Genomic DNA, 26,916 nt, shown 5'->3' on the forward strand with positions numbered 1-26,916 from the left:
GCGGCCGCATTTCTATTCAGGCGGCGCTGAGGGAGCCCGTCGCGCCCGGTGCATTGTGGGACTGGGCTGGGAGTCCCGTTCGCGGGAGGAGGCGGAGGGCGAGGAGGCGAGCCGGTAAGAGGGAGACCTGAGGAGGGAGGGAGGAGGAGGAGGAGGAGGAGGGGGGGGTGGGGGTGCAAGGCGGGGAGATTTAAAGGGGAATTCGCCTCCGCCGTTACGCCGGGCCGGGCGCGGGGGGCGGCGCGGTGGCGCCGGGGCGCGGGCTGCCCGCCTGGCCCCGGGCCCCGCCGCCCTCCCTCAGCCCGGCCCCGGGGGAAGGGCGGGGGAGGAGGAGGGGGGGAAGGTTGCGCCGCGCCGCGGCCGCTTTAAAAAAATCCAGCGCCGGCAGCGGACGGGTTAAATTTTTCGCTCGCCGACATTTTTTTTTTTTCTTCCTTTTTCCCTCCTTCCCCCCCCCCTCCCCTTTCCCCTCACGGAGCGGCGGCGAGAGTTGCGGGGGGGGGGGGGGGGGGTTGCCTAGCGTCCCACCGGCCGCCCCGTGCGCGCGCGCGCTCCCGCCCTGTGGCCGCCAGCAAGGGGTTAACCCCGCCCCGCTGACACCGTACCTGCGCGCACGTGCGCCCGCACCCGCGCGGCCGGGGGGCGCTTACCCGCGGCCAAGCCCCCCCCTTCCCCATCCCCGTGGGGTTTGTCCCCTCTGGGGTCAGGGCCGGGGGGGTTAGTGCCTGCGCGGCTCCTCTGCACGCCGCCAGCCGGGCTGCTCCTCTCCCCCCCCCCCCCCCCCCCCCCCCGCCGCCGCCGCCGCCGCCTCCTCCTCTTCTTCCTCCTCCTCTCCGGCTGCACAAAGAGCAACAGTGAAGGCCCTGGCTTGCCTTTAAAGGCAGCGGCTGGAAATTTAAGGTGTCCCAGAGCCATGTCTCTCCGCAGCGCTCCTCGCCGCACCCCCTGGATAAATGGTTGTTGCGGTTCCTCACCCCGTAGGTCTCGGGCGGTTGGGCTGCCGTTAATTGCACTTGGGTTTGTTTTGGGTAGGTACCTGCCTCTGGTTCTTCCTCGCTCTCCCCTTTTCCTTCCGTGCTCTCCTCTCTCCGCTCTGTAGGGAGGCAAGGGTTAAACTTTACTTTTTAATATTTATTATACCGTTCTTTTAAAGTAAGAAACATCTGGGTTACGAGGTGTTCTCTTCTACTGGGGAGGGATGTTTAACGCGCATACTGCGTGCCCGCACAGCCTGCCAGCAGTCACCAGAAACTTGGTCTTGCAGGGAAGGGTGCTCCCGTGGCAGTCTGCAAAATATCTACTTGTGTGTAGCTTTATTCAGATTTTCTTTGCAAAGTTACTGTGTTGTTGCACAGTGGATGTTTTCCATTAAATAAAATCGTCTTGTTTATTTCAGTAGTTGTTTTCAAACCGGGGAACGTAATTTACTGTGTCTTACAGTCCTGAAGGCTACGAAAAGTTCCTGGTGGGATCTGGCCTCTAAATCCTTTCCTATGTAAGTAGGTAGGGGGTGCTAAGCATATTGCAATTACTAGGTAGATGAAGGAAAATGTTTCCCTTGTGGGGCAAGCTGCTTTTTATAAATTTCTGGAATTAATTAGAACGAAGCGTCAAAAAAGAATGAAGGGAAAAAAAAAAATTCCCCTCCTTGAGAAGCTTTTGTCTCCCATTTCTGTTGACAGGTTGTTTTCCAGACACTATCTTTTTTTTTTTTTGATTGCAAGTGTTCGGTGTCTTGCTTTGGAAGACAACAGCTACGAACTGAATTCATTGCTCATCCAAGACACGTTCTTGTAACTAGAGTTTGGATTACTGCCCGAGCCTGGGCTTTGGAAGATTTGTTTAAATAAGTGCCACGCCTCCCAGAGAAGGAGGGAAAGCACTGTAAAGGGGAGTTGGGCTCCACATCGGTTCCCAGGGAGCTTAAAACTTCAATTCCTACAAAGTATTTTCAAAAAATTAGTAGACTTACAGGTTTCTGGAACGGATATACTTGTTAATAAATGCTGTATAGGGGAAATCAGTTGCATGGGCGGTAGATTTACTTATTTCTTGTATTTAGCTCAGTCAAACTCGGCGACTACCAGTCACTTGGGTTTGGTTTTTTGCTTTTCAGTTTAAGCTCGTAACAGCGTGACCATCGGTATCAGATTTTGTCAGCAATGCTGATGAACTCCGTTCTTGTTGTTAGGCAGGATCCTTGCTTTCTAGGAAACTACCACAGACAGGTCGTTTTTAGTAATTCCTGAAAACTTCTCTGAGAAAGATGAATTGCATTTTATCACAGCCGTTCCTGTTTAGAAGTCAGTGTCTTGGTTAGGCCTCTTATTAGTTTTGGAGTGTGGTGTATGTGAGTCAGAGTGGAAAAACGTTCTAAAATTAGACGTGCATTGTTAAGAATATTATTAAATGAGTTGCATCAGTGTCTTTTTACATTACCATTTTAATGGGCAGTTCTCTGTATTCTCAGTATTGTTAGTTGACTAAAAAAGGGCTGGAGAGGCAAGAAACTTTTCAACATTTTTATGTCTGCGAACATACTAAAAGGTAAACTGGCATGTTTGTAGGTAAACCAGTCTGCTTAAATACGGCCTCTTTGTTCTTCTCTTACCTGTACTGACAGAACACTGGGCTTGCGTTTTCCCCCAAGGAGAACAGGTGTATTATGGAGTTTCATCTTCTTGCATCAGAACTGAAGCAGAGCCATTATTTGAAAAGCATCTTATTTTTGAGATTAATATGTTAATGTCTAAAATTACGACTCTGCACTGAGCTGAGTACAAACAGATGTCTCCGCTGAGCGTGTTGCAGGATGAGGGCCCAGGTTGCCTTTTGGAAATTGGCCTTGGTGCTCTGGGAACTATTACTTCTTTCATTACCTCTGTGTTAAATGAGGTCGGTAAGTGTGTTAGATTCTTTTTGTAATGAAAAACTTGTGCAGCCTATCTGGAAAAGAAATTCATTCTCTGATTCGCTTGGCATAGTTACAGTTTTAAATGTTGGAAGTTAGGAAGAGGAATCATTCCTTAGTAGTCTGAGAAGTGAGTTGTGTGAGGTGTGCCCACCTATCCTAACCAGAGAACAACGACGTTGGGCGCTTTCTCTTTCTTTTTAACTTGCTCCTTGTGGAAAACCTGTTGTTTTGCAGGTCCTAGGAATTTTTAATGTTCCTGATTTTTTTTTTTTTTTTTTTTTTTATATTAGACTGATCAGCAGAGAAACTGATACCGTTGCTCTGGGGTGGGAAAGGCCAGCAGTCTGTGCGAGAGAACCATGTCTGTTCGGGAGTCATTTAACCCAGAAAGTTATGAACTGGACAAGAGCTTCCGTCTGACCCGATTCACTGAACTGAAAGGCACAGGCTGCAAAGTGCCACAAGATGTGTTACAGAAACTGCTTGAATCTCTACAAGAAAACCATTTTCAGGAAGATGAACAGTTCCTGGGGGCAGTTATGCCCAGGTTGGGTAAGTAGTTGCTCCTCTAGACACGTGTGGTCCGTCAGTTTAGTTTGGTCCACTTAGCGACGTGGTCTCCTTTGCAGTTTGCTTAATTGGTTTGAAAATTGTATGTTGTATAATTCATGCACAGCATCCAGAAATCTGAAGAATGAATCTCGTGTTGTCATTTGTTGGCATCTGGGATACAAGAATATTATTTTACTTAGCGTCCTGCAGTGTGCTCAACTACGAAGGAAAAACATTCCAGAATGGCCACTGTGATAGGCACATGCTTAGGCGTTAGTCTCCTCCTCCCTTTCCTTAGTAGGTGCTTTGCAAACTGAAGTCATATCAGTTAATTTCTGGACTTTTGTATTAATACATTGCCTTTGGAATTTTATGCAATTAGATGACTCGCAGGTGAAGTTGCCCTCTCCCTCCCCTCTGTTTCTGGGTCAGACGAAGTGAGCAAGAGAAAACTGTCTCGCTTCAGCTGACGGGGAGCAAATTGTTTCACAGTTGTTGTTTTTCCTTTCAGTCCTTCTGTTGTTCCCCACTCTTAACTTTTTTGCTCACCTGTAGAAGCTGCCTGGGAAAGGCTGTCTTTCCAAGACCTCTGTGTTCTTGCCAGCTTCACTTTCTCTTTGATATTTGCACAATAATGCAAGCAATAAGGGAAAACAACCTGCACAAGCCACCTACATGGGGAACAGGGCGAACGTAGGTATTTCGATACTAGTTACTCTACCTAATATTGATACAGATAAATTAATGTAGATAATGTGTTTAATGACACTTTTAATTCTGTTTGTCTGTTTACTCAGCCCTGCGTATTCAATCTCTACTTGGCAGCACAGAACAAATTTTTTTTCCTCAGTTTAGGAATATCAGTGTAGCATTTATTCTGAAGTTGCTTAATTATCAATTTAGTGTACAATAACCTTATTTAAAATTATTTTAACGTTGCTAATTGCCTATTAGCAGGCTAACAGGTTGCAACCCATTGTTCTGCTAGAGATTGAATTCGGTGAGAGATTAGTAAGGAGCCCATGTTCTTGTTTAAACAATGGCAATCTTTGTATGAAATATCTAAGCAGCAATTGTGTGTGGAGCTGGGGTGGCACTATAATATTCCCTAATGAAAGACGCTTCCAGTTTCTCTTATCCCTAAACTGCTGTTTTATATGTTTTTTTTCTAAATTAAATAACTTGTTCACAGCAGCATTTTGATTTGGCAAATTTCTAAAATCAGTAATAGTTTGGTTTAGATTTAATTGAGCTGTTGGGGTTTTCTTCTCTTATAAACTTGCAGGCTGTAAACAGTAATGGAACTATTAATAGATTTTTCTTCTCCAGCTATATGAAGAGGTAAAAGAAGTAGACTAATGCCATCAATATGTAGTATGGTACCATGTAACAGTGAATCTGTTAGTAATAGAAGGTGGAGAGTTCAGGTCTCTTAAAAATACGCTTTTTTGGTGAGTATCCCTCTAACAAACGTGTCTTTGGCTAAGTTTGGTGTGATTTGCCTCTGATGCCTTGTGCTTAAAAGGTTATAAACGGGTAACTTTACAGCCTGCTTTTGAGGTGCAGTCAAGAGGGAGATTGCCAACAGCAGGCTCAAGCTCACTCTTTTTTAGTTCTGCAGGTGGTATTACCCAGAGCAACCTTAAATATGGCTGTGAGTTTATCCACGAGTAAGAAACTGCAAGTTTGATAATAGTTCTCCGAGCTGTTATGGACCTTGAAATTGCTATTTTCAGTGATCCCTCTGGAAAGATTCCCTTATTTAGTCCTTTTTTTGGTGGAACAGAAAGATGGCCTCAGAAGGACCATCGTGGCCCCTTCTTGGCCTGTCTGTCAAGCAGCACTTCTGCTGAAGTTGTGGAAAACCACACAATGAAATCGGTGTTGCAGCATTATGGCATGAATAGGTGAACTGAGGGCAAAACAGCTCCTGTGCGTGAGCTGCTTCCCTATAACTGTTTATATCTGCTTCCCTGGAGACACTGGGCATCGTGCACAGTGGTTTGGTAGCTTCTGCAGAGGATAAGCAACCCTAAATTATTCCCATGAGCTTTTGTCAGTATCCCTTCTCTTCCGAGGTGAGATCTTCTGTCTCTGTAGGCAGGAGAGGCAAGATCCTCTCCACCTATTTACCTACTGCCTGGCAGACCTGCTGCTCTGTGTCCTTGGTAGGACCTAAGATGACAGCAGCTCACTCCATCCCTGTACAGGCCACTGCCAAATACTGGCTTGTAGCTCTTACTAGGTAGCGTGTTTCATTAATACGTGGGGAAAAGTTTCTGTGGGGCATCTGCTCCCTGAAAACTCGCTGTTTGAAGACTCTTGCCCTGCCAGGTATGCAGAGTATTTCCAGGCAGCTTGCTGCCAGCCCAGGAAGGAGGTAAGCTACCTGCCACTGCCACAAGGCACGAGGTTATCAACAGGGAGCTCTGCTAGCACTTTGTGATTTGTCACCTGCTGCTTTTTTGTGGGCTCTTGCATCACAGCAAATGCCAGGTGGTTTTAATATCACTTACTCTATTTGAAATATCCACCATCAGAGAAAAGCCTGCACTTGGTGTTGTGGTTTTCTCAAAGGAGTTTCCCTGTCTAGCAGGTTGTCTTGCCGCCTTTCAGCCTCACAGCAGTAAGGCGAGATTAACACAGTTGCAAAAGCTCCAAGTGGGTGAATCATCTTCCACCAAGGGCCTAGGCTGTGACTTGTGGCATTCTTTTTGTTCCTCCTGAAGGGAGGAAATGCCCTTTATGAGAGGCTCTGTCCTTTTAAAACTGTCACTATGTTTTTGTTGAGATCAGAGTGACAGGAAAACCTATTTGCTTTTGACAATATCAATTTATGTAGTTCCTCTTTACTTGTACATAAGAACATCTGTGCTTGTATGTATGTAATGCACTACTATTATACTGCAAAAAAATGTAGAACATTCAGTTTAGTTCTTGCTTTCAGTCTCCTCACTTCTGTTCCAGTGAGAAGTTGTCATTTTTTTGCCTGGTTTTCCTCTTACTTGTGCTATTTCTTCCCTAAGGAAGGAATTTGCCGTGTCTGTGTAGGCAGTATTGTGAGTTGTATTTCACAGGCATGTTTTATAAGTTCTCTTGTTAAGAGCAACAGATGATTAAGGGCGAAGTTACTTACCTCACAGATGGATTTCTGTCTTTGCAGGAATTGGGATGGATACTTGTGTTATTCCATTAAGACATGGAGGTTTGTCGTTGGTCCAGACGACAGATTATATTTATCCTATTGTGGATGATCCTTATATGATGGTAAGTTGGCTAAACTTAATTGCTAGCTATATTGCTGGTTTGATTTGTGCTTCTCACCAATCTGATGGCAATTTTTACCATTTCTTCTAGATGTGCAGTGCTAATTGTTCGATTAACTGCGTTCAGAGGCTTTCCTAAATACACATGAAGAGGGAAGGGCATAGTTTCTATAATATTTTCCACGTGGTCTAGGAATGCTACAGTGCTGCTTTCTATAGTGAAAGTTGGGGGAACTGCCACCTTTAATTCAAATTTCCCTCCATCTGTTGCTCTGTGGGATTTGGCTTGAAAAGCCCAAAAGGGGGGGAAAAAAGAGCTGTCTGAAGGAACATACAGTAAACTTCACTTATGAGCAGAACCGCATTGTAATTGGCTTTTTTGGAGGTTCTGAAATAACCAGGTAACATGTTAGAACTAGAAATGCCTAAACGACAGTAGTTGGCAATAGCACGTGGCAACTTCAGAGTGCTTGGTGAACACCAGTTTTCCCATTGTACTACCTCCAGTTGCAGATGGGTAGGTTGAAATGACTTGATGGAAGTTGTGTGCACTTTGACTTCACTTCCTTTTGTGTCCCTGTTTCATTTAGTCCGTCTCAGCAGAGATTCCTCTGTGGTGTTATGTATGGTGGTGATCAGTATTGACTTGAACAAAAGGTCGTGGGGAAACAACTTTTTTAAAAGACTTAGTAAAGCTGTAAGGAATTCTACAGGAGGTGTTCATTAAATGAAAGTAAGAGAGTTAAGAAATGCTAGAATTCATGTTTCCTGGGATTTGAATGTGATTCCTTTGCTTTAAGGCATGCTTTTACTGCTGTTTATGTGACTGCATGCTTTACTTGCTGCTGTTGGTTCGTTGTTTGTTCTGTGAGACCTGTCTGGTAGGTTTTGGACACACACTTTGAGATTGAGACTGACTTTTTAGCATGCTTGACCAGGTGTTGTGCACATAGGAGCTAGGCTTGCATTTGATTTCTGTTTCAGAAGAGCTCTCTTTCTGCAATCTGAGCAGCCAAGAGCGCAGGCTGGCCTCTGGAGTGCAGAGTTGTCAAGCTCTCCTGAGAAATTTGATTCAAGTGGCTTGCTTTAATATCATGTGGCAATTTGTCAAGAACCAGAGAAGAAAATACATATATATGTAGTTGGAGAGCTGTCTTCAAGTTCATCAGCTGAGAAAGTCTTTTGTCACCTCATAATAAAAACTTGAGGGACAGTGTGAGAAGGCTGTGGTGAAGGGGGAGGGTTGTTTTGTTTGGAGATGCAAAGGGTTTGAGATGCCGCAGGAGTGGATAGATGAGCCTGTGCCCAGATGAGTTTTAGACTAGTGTGGTGGGAGTGGAATGTAAATTTGGCCTTAGTCCGACTTTAGTGGTTGCATCGTAGCTACAGTCTATACTGTGATCCAGATGTACCAGCAGCTGTAACTTTGGTGTTTTCTAACTCTCAAGCCCTTCACTTTTCATTTTTGTCAACATTCATTTTAATGTGGTGGCTTGCCACTTCCTAATCTGTTTACAGATACATATTTTTTCTTAAAAGCTAAGTGAATCCCTGTTCTTCTTGCTGATACCTGCAGTGATAATCCAGTGGGGTTGGAACCGCTGGCTCCTCAGACCTCTCTCTTGGAGACTAGAGTACCTTGTGATGATATAGGTTGCCATTTTCTCGTGTGGACCAGCATCAGTTGGAAGACAGTCATGCACTATTTGCCGTGGGGTTTATGGATGGTTGTTAAGAGCAGAGGAATGGCGAGACTCAGGAATTTTGAGTCTGTGTTCAGGCTGTATAAAGGAGTGTGCTCTGGACTCCTCTGTTCCAGACGGACTGCTGCTGCCCTGCTTCTCCCAACTGCTTCTTTCCCTGTTTTTAGTCTAGATGCCCCCTGACCCATGCCTGTTGTTACCACTCTGTTCTCGTTATCATTCACATGCAGTCCACACTGCTTCTTGCTCTTCTGCTCTGTCTCCTTACCAAGTCAGTTCTAGTTTTTGGGTGGGTGTTCCCTGGTTTAGAGTCTCTTCCTCTCTCTGTGTCTCTTCCTGGTTGGGGGGAGAGGAAGCAAGGAGGAAAAGCCAGAAGTGCAAATGGACTCCAAGCTGGGTGCTGTGACACAAGGGATTAGAAAATGGCTGAGGGAGGCAAAACTGCATGTGGACTCAGCTGAACTTCAGATTTCTGCTTCAGAAAAGAGCTTTGTCTTACTGTCACTGCCTATTTTAAACAAAGTTCTGCAGTTATATGCAAAAGCCCTCTTCCTTCTTTTCCCCTGTCCCCTTCTCTTTGTTCTTGAAAACACTCAATCCATGTTTTGCAAAGTATCCTTAGGATGTACACCTGTAAAATCTGTATCTAGTGTAGGACTTTTCAGCTTATGTGGAATGTTGGAAAAACTTGAAATATTGGGAAAATTACAAGCAATTGAAAATAGGTTTCATAGTAAGTATCAAGCCACTTGATCCTTATTATAGGACTGGTACTGGCCTCTGTTGTGGGACTGTGGAAACACCTTTTTGAGTACAGGAGCAGGAAACTGGCTGGTTTGATAGTGGACTTCCCCCTCCATTCCAAGGACCTTTTTGGTGCTCTTTTAAGAAGACTCTTCACCCAAGAATGGGGACAGGTGTCTGATACTTCATCCTTTACCTGTATAAATAGTTCTTACTATCGTACACAGATACTTGTGTTTCAGGGGGACTAAGCAAGCAGCCGGGCAGCATGCAGGATCCAGCTAGGCTGACCCCTGTTTGTGAACCCTGTTGTGTTCATTGGTGTTTGCAAGCCATGTATTGTTTCCTCTGCTACTCCAGACTTGCACTCCCTGAATTTGTTTCCATAGTGCTTTTGCCAGTTGGCAAAAGCAGTGTTAGACTGACCTCTGACTACTAGAATAGGGAGCTGTTGTCAGTGTGGTTTTAAAAACTTATCTGTCATTCCTAAGAGGGCATAAACCAGCAGTTTGCTTAGTAAATACTGAAGATAGTGGAGAATGGTTTGATAGCCTCCTTCCAGAAAAGGAAAATGGCGGGCTTTAGTGTTCTTAAACATCTAGAAATTTAACAGCCAATATCCACCAAAGCATGCAGTATACAGATCACTCTTAATAGTTTAAGATTTAAATGATTAAAACACATTCCAGTTCCAACTATGAGGGATTCCCCTGATGCCACTGGAAGATCTTGAATTTATGAAAAACTGATTTATATTTAATTGGGATTTGGAAGTGTTATTTCATATCATCAGCAAGTGAGGTAACTGCCTGAAGATACTAATTTTTTGCAAAAATCCTGGATTTGTGATTAGACTAAGGTTTTGGACATGTACCTTTTCCCCCCACCCCCTGCACTCCCCAGGTTTATCTTCCAGCTAAAGCATCTTTCTGTAGTCCAACTTGTGTCAGCTAAGCATGTTGTTTTTATTGTGGTGTTGTTGCCTCTGAACTTTATGAAAAGCACAGATATAAAATCATAAAACCAGATGTTGATTACAGTTCTGCAGCTGTAAACAAAACAATTTTAATAAAATGTGTGGTGTTTTCCAGAGTAACACAACAGAATTTGTCCTTTATTTTAAAATTATCTTGCCATCTCTTAGGGCACATCCTGTATCAGAAAGTTCTCCATCTTCACAAGGAAACTTGATGTATCATACGTGCTGGGTCCACACCCCAACACAGCCTGACTCTGATCCATTAATTTAGTAAAATTAGAGTAGCTAAGGTCATGTGACACAAGTGATGCCTTCTCAGTCCTGTCAGCTTCACAACTTCTTAGTCGTCTTCAGCGGATGACCATTTTTGTCTCTTGGACAAATTTTTGTTAGTGGACATGCTCACACACACACAAGTTAATAAAAATGTATGTGCTGTAGCAAAATTCAGCATTTTCTTGTCACTTGAACAAGTGACAGAGTAGACACTCTCCCTCACTGTACCAGCAGCAGAGGACAGACATCTCCCCTCAGTTGGCTCTGTGCGCTCCTAACTTGTGACAAGGCCAGTTTCTGGGAGCCCCCAGCTCCTTAATCCCTGGCACATGCTGTCTTCTGCAGACAGCTTCTTATTGATGTCCTGACAGAAGAAGCACCCCACCGTGGCTGTGTGCTGGCAGCACAACTGTATCCTCCGGTTTTGTGAAAATTTAGAGGAGTGTAGATGTGCAGAGGAACAAACAGCTTTTTTTATCAAGGCCCCTTTCTCCTACATACTCTAGTGCAGAAGAGGTACAGCTTTTCAGATGAGCTTCCTAGCAGTTGTGAATTACATATGATGGTCATCTTCATCAGTATATACAGTTTTGTGCTAGAACAAAGTTAATAGAAACATATCAGATTAAGTAAACTGAGCTTAGACTTTGTTGAATTTAACTTTGGCCCATGAAATTAGTCATCCATCCAGTCTAAACTCAGTGGGGGATTCCCATGTAGTCAGTGGGAAAGTATGTTGACCAAGATTTCTGGGATGAATCCCCTCTTACCTGTGAAGGGAACAGACGTCTGCACTTCTACGTGGGCACGTTGCATGAAATAGATCACGCCACATCTTTGGCTGGGTTTCCTAATGCAGGAGCCTGTGAAATAAGCAGCTGTCTCAGAGTGCAAACTCATGCTGGAAGTTTTGTTCATGGCAGGTGTTTGAACATTCACAAACAGTCCTGCAGATTATTTTTTTGTCTTTGTTTCTTTTTCAGGGACGGATAGCGTGTGCCAATGTCCTAAGTGACCTTTATGCCATGGGGGTCACAGAATGCGACAACATGTTGATGCTCCTTGGAATAAGCAATAAAATGACAGATAGGGTAAGATTTTTGGTACTTGTTTTTGAAAGAAAACTCAAACAGTTAAACGTGCCTAGAATATATTTACCTTTCATGTATTTTTGAAGTTTGAAGTTTGAACCCTTTTAAATAAGAGATGAGGTTTTTTAATGTCTCAGTTCACAGTATGGGTCTTGCCTCATTCTGAGGTCACTTGCTAAAAGTTCAGTTTTCTGTGGCATTGTAATCTGCTGCCAATACCTTCCCTCCACCAAAATGGGGTCCGTGCTTCTGTCAGTTCAGGACAATATTGCTCCAAGGCAGCGTATATTTACCAATTCACATATCAGTCTGGATAGATACTTCTGGTTTGCTTATGACAGCTTTATAACATCTCTCTGAAGCAGAAAAGACTGAAATAAATTGCTTTCTTTTTTCTTTTTTTTTTTTTTTTTTTTTTGTGGAAGTGACCAGCATGTTTGGTTTTGCTGTAGCAAAAAAGGGATGTTTATTCTTGGAAGGAAGTAAGTTGAAACTTTGCAGGTTAGTGGAGGCCAAATGCATCTTGATTTAACTTTGCCTCACTGCACTGTACTGCTGTGGCTGTACCTGATCACAGCAGGATAGTTGCTCTGAGTTTCCAGAACTCTGATTTCTTTTCTTTTATATGACCTTTTGAAGAACGTTTCCTCAACGTGAGAGTGTCTCTTCACCTCTTTTACAAAAAGCTGTAAAACCATAGCTCTGTGGGATAACGTGGAGTTTTCAGGAGGCTAACCTCTTCCTAAGGCTGGCTTTTCTGTCATGAACTATTTGCCATGAGAGCATTTGGCTTGAATGATTAAAAGCCTTGGACCAGTCTTGTAATGACTAGCACTGCTGTGTATGGAACTCTGACTTTTGTTTTGATCTCTAGGAAAGAGACAAAGTGATGCCTCTAATTATCCAGGGTTTCAAAGATGCAGCAGAAGAGGCAGGAACATCTGTTACTGGTGGCCAAACAGTGTTAAATCCCTGGATTGTTTTAGGAGGAGTGGCCACGACAGTCTGTCAGCCTAATGAATTTATAATGTAAGTTAAATCGCTAAACAATCAAAGGCACTGGTCTGAAGGGATACAGTAAAAAAACCTTTAAATACCATCTTGTGATCTGTCTGCTGGTGAATAAAGCTGTACCTTCTCCTGCTTGCATTTGTCCTTAGTGCTTAACAGATGCCACATCTCTTCTGTACATACTTGGTTTTTTAAACAGGATGTCCTTTTACTTCTCCCCATCCCCCAGTATCTTTTAATCCTGTTCTCCTTTTGACAGGAGTTAAGCTTCTAACCTTTAAAGGTACTGAAGGCTGTTTGGGACATAAATTTCTGTCATATTTACACATACATTTTAAACCATCTCCCAGTTACCCTATTAATGGTTGTAGAGAACTGCAGAATTACTGTGTTTACAGCGTTCTGTCCATTTAACAGTATATCAGTAGCTGATTTTGAATGTCCCACTGTGGCATGTTACACTATATGAATGCATTTGTTCGTGATGCTTATCTTATGCCCTGAAGTAACAAAGGTCATTTTTTCCCCTATCCTATTTTACATCTCCAGTAATTTGAAAGAAAATACGTAATTTTGTGTGTGTCTGACTGCAAGCATTGTTATAGTGCAAGAAAGAAGGATTAGCACTTTCAAATAACTTTGCAGCTTTTTGCTTGATAATATCCCAGAGCAATGAATCCCAAAGGGTAATTCTGCAATAAGTCACATTTTTAACTGTGCAACAAGATACATGGGCCTGTGAAAATGTAATTATCGGCACTTATTCCTGATAATGTGTGTGAATCCGACTATGTAATTAATATATCAATTCTTTGTTTTCAGGCCAGACAATGCAGTGCCAGGAGATGTGCTTGTATTAACTAAACCCTTGGGAACACAAGTGGCTGTAGCTGTCCACCAGTGGCTAGATATTGTGAGTACACTGCAAAAAAAAGAAATAGGGTAGAGGGGTGTGAGTTAAAGGTGACCTTCCTCATTCCCTCAAAACCTCAAAATGAGAAAGTTCAGCAGTGTAGTAAGTACGTTGAGGGCTCAGTTGGGAATGATCTACCATCTCTCTCTCTCTCCTCCTTCCTCCTTGGTGTGTCAGCCTTATTTGTTTATGTGCAAAACTCTTTTGGAATTGAGACAGTTTACTATTTTGTGCTTAGTGAGACCATCTTAATTGCATCTAATTCTTAGTTAGTTCTCAGGCATTGCTGTAATAAACAAAATTGTTTACTAACAGAACAACAGACTAGCACCCTGGGTAAAATTATGCCCTATTCCACCTGCCAAAGTAATTGGCAAAAGCTTATTGATGGCAATTAGGCCAAGATCACTGTCTGTGTTCATGGGCTTTCTGCTTGTGTACATGGAAATATATCTACGTTTCACATGTATTACCCTGTGCATCCAATAAGAATATTTCTAGCAGCATTATGTATGTAGACATACTTCCATCTGTTACTTCAGGCAAAAATGTAACTACTGAACTGAAAAGTGACTGCAAAATTGGCATCTGCTTATGTTGTCTGGCTCCCAGTACGTGTCTTCAGAATTATAACTGCTCAGTTTACACTTTAAAAAGATGCATCTTCTCTACTTTTGGGACTACTGAGCCAATAGACTGGCAGAGGAGTGAGCTGGAATCTACTTTGTCTTGGCTTTTGGCCACTACATTGTTAGATGAATTCTAATTACAAAGCATGTGTAACCAAAAGTGGGAGAGAACCAGCTTAAACCTTCACTGGAGTCTGAAGTGTGAGCAACAAGAAAAAAATATTTTTCTCCTTCATAGGGTCTGGTCTAGCAATTTTGACCTCTGCAGAAACCTGTTTTCCAATCAGATAGAAGGATCAGGGCCTCAGATAATCTTGGTATGAAAATGAAGTAAAACAACAAGACACCAATTTTATAATACATTTTCTGGCCATAATCTTACTTCTTAACATATCTATTGTACTGACAAACAGACTTGCAAATAAGGATATTCTGAATTTCAACATATTTCAAGTACTTCTAATTTCCTTGACTGTCAACCAGAAAGACTTTCTGGTCTGAAAAATGAGGACAGCAAGGAAATCAATCCTCCTATTACATGTAAACAGCATATATCTTTGATTGTGGTAAGAAAATTTCTGAGTAGCTGTGCTGCCTCTTCTTCAGCTTTGTTTTGTGAAAGAGTGGGGAAAGTGAAACTAGAACTACCCATCACAAATCCACCTATAAATCAAATTCTGGTAGGGAATTTGGCTTTGTATTGAAAAGTATGGGAGAAGGCACATAGTACAGCAAGTTTATGCATAGGCGAGAAAGAAAAACTGGAATGTAGAGACTGCAAAACAAATTAAAAAAAAAAAAAACCAAACAGCAAAACAACCTAAAACCTGAGGTATTTAAACAGAGCAGTGGCAAATGAATTCCTGGTGACAAGTGAAAGGAAGATTCAAATGGAAGCAAAATTTGTCCTCCTTGCTTGGTTGCTGCTGGCATTGTTGCAGCCAGGGCCCAGCTGTGCTGCTGGCGGCAGCTGCCACAGGGGGCAAAGGAAGAGACTGCAGAGGGTCTGCAGGGAGCGGGGCCCTGCTGGGGCCTCAGAGGACCTGTTCAGGGATGTGCTGGGGCAGTGAAGCTGTTTGCTGCGGCCTCCGCTGCCAGGCTGCTGATGGGGACTGATTAGGCTGGTGCACAGCCTGGAACTGGCATCACTTTGCCTTTTCCTCTTTCAGCTGAAAGGCATGAAAAGTGTTGCTGTGATGTGCCCCTTCAGAAGGGATTTTCTAGCCCTTGCTGTTGTCTGCAGACCAGTTCCATTTGAAAATCTGAGCTTGCTTTTAAAAGTTGATTGGAGACTTTTGTAAACTTTTCTGCCTTTGTTCCCTGTCTGCTAACCCCAGTATCTGATTGCTCTGGTGGAGAGGGATTTGTATCCTACCTGTGTCTGTGGCTCTTCTAGCCTCAGCCTGCAGTTCTGCTTCCACTTCATTTGTGACTTCCACTCCCTCCCATCATCTGACTGGTTCCATCACATGATCAGCCTCAGAACTGTGTTTTTGAAAACTAAGGCAGAAGGACTGCTCAAGTTTTTCAGTCATACCCGCAGTAAGAATTATCACTTTTCTGTCCCCTCTTTAATAGCTTCATTTTTTTTTTTTTTTTTTTTTGCTTGCTCTCTCTTACTTAATTGGTCAGACCCAGGTCAACCTAATTTCAGAAGCTCTGATCTTACTGATATACTTCTTTGCTCCTTAACAAACAGTCTGTTTTGGCTGACCAGTCTTTCCCCCTCTTGCCATTTCTGGATTAGCAGAACACCAATCCAGAATACCAATCTCTTACACCCCTTGAAGTCAGCACTCATTTGTTAAGGGTAAGAGCCTCTTTGGCAAGATCCTTTCCAGTGCAGCATCATATACCAATTCTTAGTAGGTTTTGCACCTTTGGTTTAATAAGAAGTTTGTGCTATGCTGTTATTCAATGGAATGGCAGTGTAGACATTGTGGTTTCAACAATCCTATTTTTGTTTACTTTCAGTTCTCAGTAATTTTATTTCCATTGCAAAAAAGAAGAAAATTAAACCAGGTTGTAGTGTTGCTCTTAAAATCTAAATGGTTGCTTTGTTTCATTCTGGATCTGGAATTACTTCAGCTTTGAATGAAACAATTGCCCTTTATAAAGGTACCATTTCTTAAATTGTTGTGAGACCCTTTTGGGATGAAACACATTGCTTAGCATATGATGGAGGCATGAGTTCGTACAAGACACTGGAGAATGGGTGGAAGCAGATGATGGTATTAAACTGTAAAGGAAGTTTATGAAACTGCCTTAATCCTAACACGCATCCTGATTTAGCATACATTCCTCAGACCTGGAGTGTGGTTACCAGTGGCCTTTCTTGATCAAAGTGTCAGATGTGAAATCAAGAATTTTCTCTTAAACCAAGAAGCTAGAGATTACAAATCTCAACACCCAGCAACAAAATTCTAGTCATTTGGCTGCAGAGCTCACCTCAGAGTTTTGAAGGAGTTTTTTTGCCCTAGGGTAGGTTATTCCATTCCACTCTGCTGCTGCAATCAAGATTTGAGGTGCTTAGTGCCTAACAGATCTTTAAATGAACTTGACTTAGGTAGAGCAGCTGAGTGAAGCACATACCTCTCTCTGACTGTTGAACCTTTTGCCTCTCTTTCACTGAGTATAAAAAAAATTTACATTTTGGATGAAGGATTTTTTTTTAAAGTGGTAAGGGCGTGCTTTAAAAATATACAACTGAAAATCTAAAAGAATCATTTTTATTTCATCCATTAGCCAGAAAAGTGGAATAAAATCAAGCTAGTGGTAACGCAAGAAGATGTAGAACTAGCATACCAGGAAGCAATGATGAATATGGCACGACTGAACAGAACAGGTAAGAGATGTGTGTGGTGGGGGGATGGAGGGGAGGTTGTGGGTTTTTAAATTCCATGCTTAATTGCATTTCACTGCTGTGGGGAAATGTGACACAGCTGCTTTATCCCTTCCTTCTGCCCCATCTTTCTGCTGTTCAGTGTTTGTGAAGCAAGCAAATTAAAATCAAACGCCCTCTTTTAATTACACAGCAAAAACACAAATGCTGCTGGAGATGGTTATGACTCATGTGAGTGCTGCAAGTAACATCCGAGTGAGTTAGAGGTTGTTTTAAAGGGAAATATATTGGATTTGTTCCTTCTTATCTTCTGTGCCTAGAGAACTCGTGAGGGCTTGACTGTAAGAAGGTTAAAAAAATTCGAAGTAGGAAAAGTTCTTCATTTTTGTACTCTCCAGTTTATATTTTTAATTTTGTCACGTTATATGCTTTCCAAAGTGTGGAATATGTAGTACGTATTTTCTTCTCTGGTTTGGGTTTCCTTTCCCGTTTTTGTGGGTTTGTGGGGTGGGTTGTTGTTTTTTTTTCTTTTAATTTTGATGGGGAGATGGTTCTGCTTTTACCCTAGAATATTTAATCCAGGATTTCACTTTTTTGCTCAAAGTATCTTTGGAGGAGCAGAGAATTGAATTAGGTGTTTCCTTACGTGTCAGTTGAAGGAATAGGGATAGTTAAATATCTCTTCTCCCATTTATTCAGTTTTCATTTGGTATTTGTTATGTCATCCCCCTGGTTTTTCATTCTTTCACAGTCTTCCAGGAAAAATAAATGATCAGGATTGTCTTATGGAAAAGAACTCGGGTCCTGCTCACGTATTGGGCGGCAAAGCGTTCTTCGTTTTGTTTTTCTCCACTCACTCTTGTCAGGCACCTTTAACAACACTTAAATATTCTTAATTGGAGCTATTGTCCTGCATGCAGGTGTGTCCTCCTCCCACCCAGGGCTCTGTAGTTGCAAATGCCCAAGAATTTCATGAATGCATAGGTGGGGAGTCTGGGGCCCTGCCCCCACAACCTGCAGGCTTTGTTCTTAAACTCTTTTAAGTGCCCAGAACTTAAGTTCTGATGTGATTTTTTTTAACGCAGTGGCAGGGGAAGAGATGTGAGAAAACTGACCGAGGACTGGTCCTTGCCCTTAATGAAGCAAAGCTGAGCTCGGAACTTCTCTGGCACTCAACTCTGGAAAGTTTGAAGCTGGAGCAAACCCGTGTTTCTTAGACTGCTAATATAAATTAATAGCACAAGTCTAATAGATCATGCTCGTACATATAACTTTGGTGCTGGATTTTCAGCATGATTTAATACCTTAAATACAAGCTGAATTTTTTAAGGGTTACATGCAATATTGGTGAATTCCAGTTCACTCCAAGCACGATTTCTTAAAATTTTATTTATTTAGAAAGTAACCCAACCTGATTCAAATTAGAGGTATGCAACTTCAGTCAAACTGTGCACAATATTGCTGAAGCATTACTTTTCCTTATAATTTTTTTTCTGATTTGATTTTTTTTTTTTTCCCTCCATCTCTTGTAGCTGCTGGACTCATGCACACTTTCAATGCACACGCAGCTACAGACATCACAGGCTTTGGAATCCTGGGGCATGCACAAAACCTTGCCAAGCAGCAGCGAAATGAGGTGTCCTTTGTTATTCATAACCTTCCTGTTCTTGCTAAAATGGCTGCTGTCAGTAAGGCTTGTGGCAATATGTTTGGCCTCATGCATGGGACTTGTCCAGAGACTTCAGGTAGGTGACAGTTGTACCACCTTCTTTCTTCCCTACACCTCCATGTTAGAATGTAATATTTCAAATGTACAAATTATGTGCTTTTCATTCAGAATAGCGATTGGTTTGGCCTATAGCCAAGCTAATGAGCATTAGCCACACAACTGTTCACAATTAGCTTCTTCAGCCTAACTTCCAAACTTCAAGAAGAAAGTCTTAATGGCTCAGGAGCAGGCAGTCCTGAGGTGCTGTAAGAGAAGCCGGTGACAGACAAGACCATCCTGGCTAAAGAGGGAGCTTTGGCTGCAACTCAGGGAGAAAAGGAGAGTTTACAGCCTTTGGAAGAAGGGGCTAGCCACTCACGGTGATTACAGAGATGCTGTGAGGCTATGCAGGGTGGAAATCAGGAGGTCTAAAGCCCAGCTAGAAATTAATCTGGCCTTAGCAATCAAGGACAACAAGAAATGTTTCTCTAAGTATGTGAGCAGCAAAAGAAGGACCAGAGAGCACCTCTGTCCCCTGATAGATGCAGGAGGGAACATGGTAACACGTGATGAGGAAAAGGCTGAGGTGCTTAATGCCTTCTTTGCCTCAGTCTCTAATAACAAGACAAACTATACTGAGGGAATCCAGCCTCCTCAGCCAGGAGACAGAGACTGGGAGAACGACCCCCCTGCAATCCAGGAGGAGACAGTCAGTGACCTGCTGCATCACACGGACACACACAAGTCTATGGGACCAGATGGGATACACCTGAGGGTGCTGAAGCAGCTGGCTGGGGTGCTCGCTGAGCTGCTTTCCATCATTTCCCAGCAGTCCTGGCTGACCAGGGAGGTCCTGACAGATTGGAAATTGGCCAACGTGACGCCCGTCTATAAGAAGGGTCGGAAGGATGATCATGGAAATTACAGGCCTGTCAGCTTGGCTTCAGTGCCCGGGAAGCTGATGGAGCAGCTCATCCTGAGTGCCATCACACAACACGTGCGGGACAGGCAGATGCTCAGGCCCAGTCAGCATGGGTTTATGAAAATCAGGTCCTGCTTGACAAACCTGATCTCCTTCTACGACAGGGTGACCTGCTTATTGGATGAGGGAAAGGCTGTGGATGTTGTTTACCTTGACTTTAGCAAGGCCTTTGACACCGTTTCTCACAGCATTCTCCTGCTGAAACTGGCTGCTCGTGGCTCGGATGGGCACACGCTTTGCTGGGTAAAAAACTGGATGGCCAGGCCCAGAGAGTTGTGGTGAACGGAGTTAAATCCAGCTGGCGGCCGGTCACGAGTGGTGTCCCCCAGGGCTCGGTTTTGGGTCCACTCCTGTTTAACATCTTTATGGATGATCTAGACGAGGGGATCGAGTGCACCCTCAGTCAGTTTGCAGCTGACACCCAGTTGGGTGGGAGTGTTGATCTGCTCGAGGGTAGGGAGGCTCTGCAGAGAAACCTGGACAGGCTGGAGCCATGGGCTGAGGCCAACTGGAGGAGTTTCAATAAGGGCAAATGCCGGGGGCTGCCCTTGGGCCACAACAACCCCCAGCAGCGCTACGGGCTTGGGGAGGAGTGGCTGGAGAGCTGCCAGTCAGAGAGGGACCTGGGGGGGTGATTGACAGCGGCTGGACAGGAGCCAGCAGTGTGCCCAGGTGGCCAAGAAGGCCAATGGCATCCTGGCTTGTGTCAGCAATAGCGTGGCCAGCAGGGACAGGGAAGGGATCTGAGCCCTGTACTCGGCACTGGTGAGGCCGCCCCTCGATTCCTGTGTTCAGTTTTGGGCCCCTCACTACAAAAAGGCCATTGAATGACTCGAGCGTGTCCAGAGAAGGGCAACGGAGCTGGTGCAGGGTCTGGAGCACAGGTTGTACGAGGAGCGGCTGAGGGAACTGGGGGGGTTTAGTCTGGAGAAGAGGAGGCTGAGGGGAGACCTCATCGCCCTCTACAGCTCCCTGACAGGAGGGTGCAGATTGCTCGGGATGAGCCTCTTTAACGAAGGAACAAGCGATAGGACAAGAGGGAATGGCCTCAAGTTGCGCCAGGGAAGGTTTAGACTGGAGATTAGGAAGCATTTCTTTCCAGAAGGGGTTGTTGGGCGTTGGAATGGGCTGCCCAGGGAGGTGGTGGAGTCCCCATCCCTGGGGGTTTTCAAGAGTCGGGTCGACATAGTGCTGAAGGATCTGGTGTAGTTGGGAACAGTCAGTGCTGGGTTGATGGTTGGACTGGGTGATCTTCAAGGTCTTTTCCAACCTAGATGATTCTGTGAAACTACCATGCTATTCTGAATACCTTCTGTGTGCTTATGAAATGCTATTACAACTTGGTGTATCTAGAACATTTGCAGTTAGAAGTTAATGAGGGCTGTGAATTCTTTTGAAACCTTCTTCTCTCAGCTGTTAACTCCAGAACAGTGAATATCTGAAAATCCCAGCACAGCTAACACACTTTTCTCAAAGGTAAAGCCACCTGCAGGATGTTTGCCAGTCAAATGAGTGGTGTTTCGTTTCTCTTTATGAATATGTGTAAAGTTTAGTGCTGAATGGGCCAGTCTTGGCGACTGAGGACTTCTCTGTGCACAGTATACAGACTTCCAACCATACAGATTTTTCTCTCTCGTGTTTGTGAAATCTGACTTTAAGGGACCGTGACTAGCAGAAAAAAAAAAAATAAAAAGGAATTTTGTTTCTGATCCATTCGTTACTTGAGTTCTCTGTTTAATAAAGCTGCCACTTGCAGTGACAATGAATACAACAGACATGTATTGAGAATTGGGCTGTGGACACAAATTTACACAGTCATCAGGTCATAAGAACAACTGTTTTTTTGAAGTTGCCTTATTAAGCATAGGGCACTTTGCTGATTAGCATGATCACTGTCTTCTGCTGGAGTCTCTAGACTTCGTTTATCCCTGAATCTTCTATCCTGTTCCATTTTGTTTTTTTTTCTTTAATCTGACCTTTATTTCTCTTTGGGAAATGGGGAAGATGTAGCAACAAATCTGTCTTTTCTCTTATCTCATTTCCCCACCCTCTTCCTGCTCTCCAAAAGTATTATCCAAGTTCTCTGCAGCCCACAACAGAGGGGGCCCCTTGAAGCAAAACAGTCCAAAGATCTGGAAAGAAGCATCACAGTGAGAGTCGTAAACCTTTCCCCTAGTGAATATACAACTTACCATGATCTGCTGAATTGTTCCTTAGCCATCTGTGTTTAAACAGACGCTCTGTCCTACAGAGACTGTATGGCTCAGATTATGTGTAATAGGATATGATACGTGAACCCTTTCAAAAGTTCAAATCCAGCGTCAGTCTGCAGAGACCAGAAATACCTGGTGGCAGTTTGGCAAGCTGTGTCAATAAGGCTGGTAACACCAGACCAGATTCTCACTACCCAGGAGTCCACATAACCAGAGTGCTAGTAGCATTTGTTATGAGTTGCAAAGAGTTCAAAAAATAGTGTGGACACAGTGCAGGAACTGCAAGATGCTCTTTCAGGTGAGTGGCTGTGGCAGAGGTTTGGATAGCAGTTGACATGGGAATGGTTTAGCTACAAACTGTTTGAGTCTTCAGAGCTGCCCATCCTGCACCCTGGGGATATCCAGTTCTGTCTTTTCACTGAAGGAATGTAAAACGGTGCGGATGTACGTGCTGCTGTGAGAGTGCTTGGGAGTGGAAAAGAGTTGACTTCAGGATCTCTTTTGGGACCAAGAGGAAGAGGTGTCTTTGAAACCCTGAACAGCTTATGTTTCAACATTGATGATGATGATGGAAAAAACAGCAAGACATAGCTGGTTATTTGTGAACTTTGGGTGCCTCGAAACATGTACATTTGATTTCATTAGAGCATTGCATTTCTTGCATTAGGGGTGGCTGTCGGGATTTGTTGCAGGGCAGTGTCTGCCAAATATTAGAAAGATCCATAGCCACGCAGACACAATAGCTCTGGTCTGAAAACTGTGTGTAACTGCAGTCCCGTAGGCTTTAGGCTTACAGGATATCCTGACACACTGCAGCAGTGTGTCTTAGCTTGGGCAGGGTGTGCTGGGATGGCTCGTTAGCATTCACACCCAGGCTGTTTGCACACTTAATGTCCTGGCATTGATTTATCGGAAGGCAAAGCATCTGCCTTGCTGCTCCTCCACATCCACTTGTGAGGATGCCTTTTGGGGGGCTGTTCATACTGTAATACTCTGGTGTCTTAAGCTTCCAGGAATGCTCTGTAGCTTCTTCATTTGTGAACAGATGTTTTTCAGCAGAGTGGGCAGGCAATGAGAAGTTTACTGGAAAACAATTTGAGTAGATTTTAAGACTTGGTTTTTTTCCAGTGCACATTTGTTGGGCACCTGTTGACAAAAGTCAGTGTTGGAAAGATCTGTTATGTCATCTGTTCCATCCTCCAGGCACTCCCACTTATGGTGTATTTTCTTAAAATTGCATTTTACGTGATTTTTGCACTCTCTTTTAGATAAATTTGGTAAAGGTTAAAGTTGCAGTTGGGCACTTAGTTTCAAAAAACTTAATTCTGTTTATTTGATTATCTGCAGAAATAAGTTACAAAGTTACTCTATGTGGGATATTCATGCATGTGTGTATTTTTGCCAGCCCTAATAAACTGTTGACGGGTGTGGGCCAACTTTTTTAGTGTAGCGGAAGTATCTCAACAATGTGGTGTTTGTGCAGATTTTGTGGAAATAGATGGATAGAAAAGAAGGGCTGTGTTACTGCCTGACAAGCGTCAAGGCTGATGTGTTCATTTTTTTATTAGTCATTGTGGGGAAAGCCGTTAGCCAGGAGCAAGGACTTGATTCATGAACTGTTTGTATCTCTGCTCTTAATTGTAAAGCTTTGTCTAGTCTGTTTTTGAAGTCTTCTGTCTAGTTCTCTGCTTGCTCTAGAACAGTTAAAACCAACACTGTTCAAAACCTCCTACCAAAAAACCCCATCAATTTTTAGAAAGGTAAGGCAGGACAGATACCAAATCATTTGTGTCTTTTGAAGCCCCAAAAGAAACATGCAGTGAGCTCTTAAACCACTATGGCCATTGGTTCATTCTGTCTGCAGCCCATCTGCTTTGTCTTAAGTGGTGACTGACACAGACCTCAAAAGCCTGGGACACCATGACATGCTGCTTGCCTCACTGCTGCTTCATTTACTATAAGCGCGTTGCAACAGCTTGAACAGCTGGTGGCCGTTACCTTGCACAGGTGAAGACTTCTTGTAGTTGTCCATGGGACAAAAAACGGAGCAGCTGGGAAGGCCAGTAACACAGAATAACGTAGTGGAAAACCTTAAGGACTTAACCAAAGGGTTAAAGAGACTGGTCAGTCTACCAGAGAAATAATTATAATCCCTGCAGATAGGAATCCTACTACTGATCAAGAGTAGCCTATAGCCTCTATTAAGGGTTATTGAGCAAACTGTGGGATGCAACCAGCAAGTGGGAAGTGATTTTTTTTTGACTGGAAACTGGGATTTTGTACATTTTTCTAATCTTGCAAAAGAGTGTTTACAGGGTATGTGTGCAAGTGATTAAAAAATTGCAGAAAGTGTGGAGAAGAGGTAATTCAGTGGAGATGATTCCTGTGCTTTTTCTTTCTTCCTTTTTTCACCATCTACTCCTCTCTTCTGGCTAGTTGGTGTGTTCTGTGCACTACCACTTGTAAACTTCTTCCCTGACTCTCTTGCACCATGGCATAAGTTTCTCTTCAATTTGATTTAGAGCCTTCCATGGGCATGGCACATAATTCCTTTGCAATTGATTTCTCTGTTACATCTGGAGAAGCTTAAACACTGCCTTTCAAGCTTCTGGGTTGTTTTTTTTGTTGTTGTTTTTGATGGAAGTGCCTGGCTGTTATGTTTTGAAATGTCTGAGAGAGGTAGGTGTTTTTCTGGATGGCACAGTCATTTGCTTCATACAGAACCTAAAAAGTAACTTTCACACTTCCACATACCCTTATAAATAATTCTTTATGTTCAGTAGCAGCCTTCAAGTGTCTTTAGTCACAGCTGCAAGGACTGTTTTCTTGGAAAAGCAAACATAAAGGTGCCTAAGAAGCTGTTCAGGGGCTGCAGAGGAGGAGGTGGCTCAGCAGGTGGCCCTTCACCCCCAGGGTTGGCTCGGAGCTGGTGGCACGACTTGTGCTGCTGACTGATGCCCTTCGCCCTGGATGACAAGACAACAGGAGATGATATTTTAACATGCCTTGCAAGAGGCCGCTGTGTCAGAATACAGCACCTACAGATGTGAGCTACACAAACTGTATGTAGTGTACAGAGCTTTGAGTTTAATGAGGCATCTGCAGATGAGTTTGCTGCTCTGTGTTGGCAGTGCTTCAGACATTTGCAACATAGCATCCATGTAAAAAAGGTAAGGGATATAGAAAAGCTGAATTCTCTAGTAACACTGGGTAGCACCAAAACATTTAATGATTAGAAAAGGTTAGAAAATTCTCAGAGGGATAGAAAGGACTGACACAGGGAGCACTGGAGCAAGCCTATGTTTAATCTTTTGCATTTTCTAGTATAGTCCCTACTTTGAATGATTTCACTGCAAATGGGATTACTTGTAGTATCAGCTGCCACCCATATGTCGTTATAGGTATCTTAATGTGACTCTTAGGCAGAATGTTTCCATGTAGAGGTACTCTGCAGTCCTCTGTTGGAAGTTTAAACTGCTGGTGTTGTTTCAGTATGTCATTTGTTGGCACCGGTATTGATGTCCTTTTGCCAGCATCTTTTGTGTGTATTTGGCTTCATTGACATACCCACTAAAAACAGAATTCAGACACAAATTTATTTTGGTAAAGCAAGAACTCAGACTTCCACCATGTTTTCTCATGGAGTCCTTGGAGTTCAGCAGAACCCACTGAAGTCACCAAGTGCTTGTCTAAGTAGGGATTTGGCAGATCAAGGCTGAAATGCTTTGCAATCAGACGTTTTAATGCTCTGCTTTTTTTTTTTTTTTTCCCCTCTCTGCAGGAGGCCTCCTCATCTGTTTACCACGAGAACAGGCAGCACGTTTCTGTGCCGAGATCAAGTCTCCAAAATACGGCGAAGGTCACCAAGCATGGATTATTGGCATTGTAGAGAAGGGCAACCGCACGGCCAGAATTATAGACAAACCACGAATCATTGAAGTTGCACCACAGGTGGCCACTCAGAACGTGAACCCAACGCCTGGTGCCACCTCTTAATATTTAGATGAAATAGCTGTTTGTTTTTAAATAGATCTATTCCTTTATCATCCTACGATTTAAAGAACTGTAAAAAGAAAAGAAAACTTGTTGTGTCTGCACATCTGGTGGCCTTAGGTCAGTTTATGAGTGGATACAATTAATAAAATAAAATCCATTGCCTTTTTTTCCTGTTACATTAACTGAAGATGCACCTAATCTTGAGGCAGCTTCTGAGTTGAGAATTATATTGTTATCCAATACTGTTGATTCATTTTGAATCTTTAGACACTTATCTCTTGCCGCATAGGCTCTTTTTAAAGGTGCTTTCACGTAGCACAGACATTACCAGTAGTAGTGTCGAATAGCAGTTTGTGTCCTTTCATTATATGTATATTTATCATAAGTCTAATTTTGATGCCTTGAGTGATATTCCAGGAAGGCAATAAATTGATAAGTGACACAGTGGGAATACCCAGTAGTAAGAGGGTTGCATGATTACATTCAATCTTTGAATTTTTTGTTTTGTTTTGTTTTGTAAGGTTTAGTCTTACCAAGAGCATCAACGACCCTGGACATTGCTTGATAGTGCACTCTGTTTAAACGAGCAAGTGCTGACTTTGCATGGAAAGCGCTTCAGAGTCGAAGGAGTCATTTTTAATTTCATTATTTGTAGACCTGACGATATTTACTGTATTATCAATGATTGTTTTCTTTATTGATAGTAAGGAAAAATAATTCTTTTTTTGCAATGTGATTGGATGTGCTATAGTGCAACAAAGGTTTTGCAGACCAAAAGGAGGTTACTGTATAATATTCATTTACAATTCACTATATAAATAACTACACAAATAATTTTTAAATATAATCAAACTAAAATAAACCTCTGTTCTGTGGATGGTAGTGTTTAATACATTTTATATTTTGTATAGTGATTACAAGCCTTTTTTGTTTCTTTAAAATCAGCAGCTGTTTAGTATAATTCTTAGTATTATTTTGTTCTTTGCTCAGATACATTTTTCTGCACGCTTTTGTGATCTGTGTTTAAAATCTACATTGCCAACATTGCAGCTTGAACTTAAGCTTGTTATTCAAAATAAATATTTAATTTTTTTTTA

At 43.0% G+C, this 26,916-nt stretch overlaps 1 protein-coding gene across 3 annotated transcripts; it reads left to right on the plus strand.

Moving 5' to 3' along the window:
• On the plus strand, window positions 1-26,916 carry SEPHS1 (selenophosphate synthetase 1). 3 transcript variants are annotated; one of them, XM_074903473.1, is made up of 10 exons: window positions 812-1,028; window positions 1,400-1,495; window positions 3,205-3,466; window positions 6,630-6,733; window positions 11,418-11,525; window positions 12,400-12,554; window positions 13,359-13,449; window positions 16,824-16,923; window positions 18,453-18,665; window positions 25,605-26,916. In XM_074903473.1, exons 3-10 carry the CDS (start codon window positions 3,274-3,276, stop codon window positions 25,817-25,819), a joined length of 1,179 nt encoding a protein of 392 aa, XP_074759574.1. In that variant the 5' UTR covers window positions 812-1,028; window positions 1,400-1,495; window positions 3,205-3,273; the 3' UTR covers window positions 25,820-26,916. The 3 variants fall into 3 exon arrangements, with proteins under 3 accessions (XP_074759573.1, XP_074759574.1, XP_074759572.1); XM_074903472.1 differs by lacking the exons at window positions 812-1,028; window positions 1,400-1,495 and adding an exon at window positions 1-114; XM_074903471.1 differs by lacking the exon at window positions 1,400-1,495.

This window comes from Athene noctua, chromosome 3 (assembly GCF_965140245.1).
Source record: "Athene noctua chromosome 3, bAthNoc1.hap1.1, whole genome shotgun sequence".
Taxonomy (NCBI): domain Eukaryota; kingdom Metazoa; phylum Chordata; class Aves; order Strigiformes; family Strigidae; genus Athene; species Athene noctua.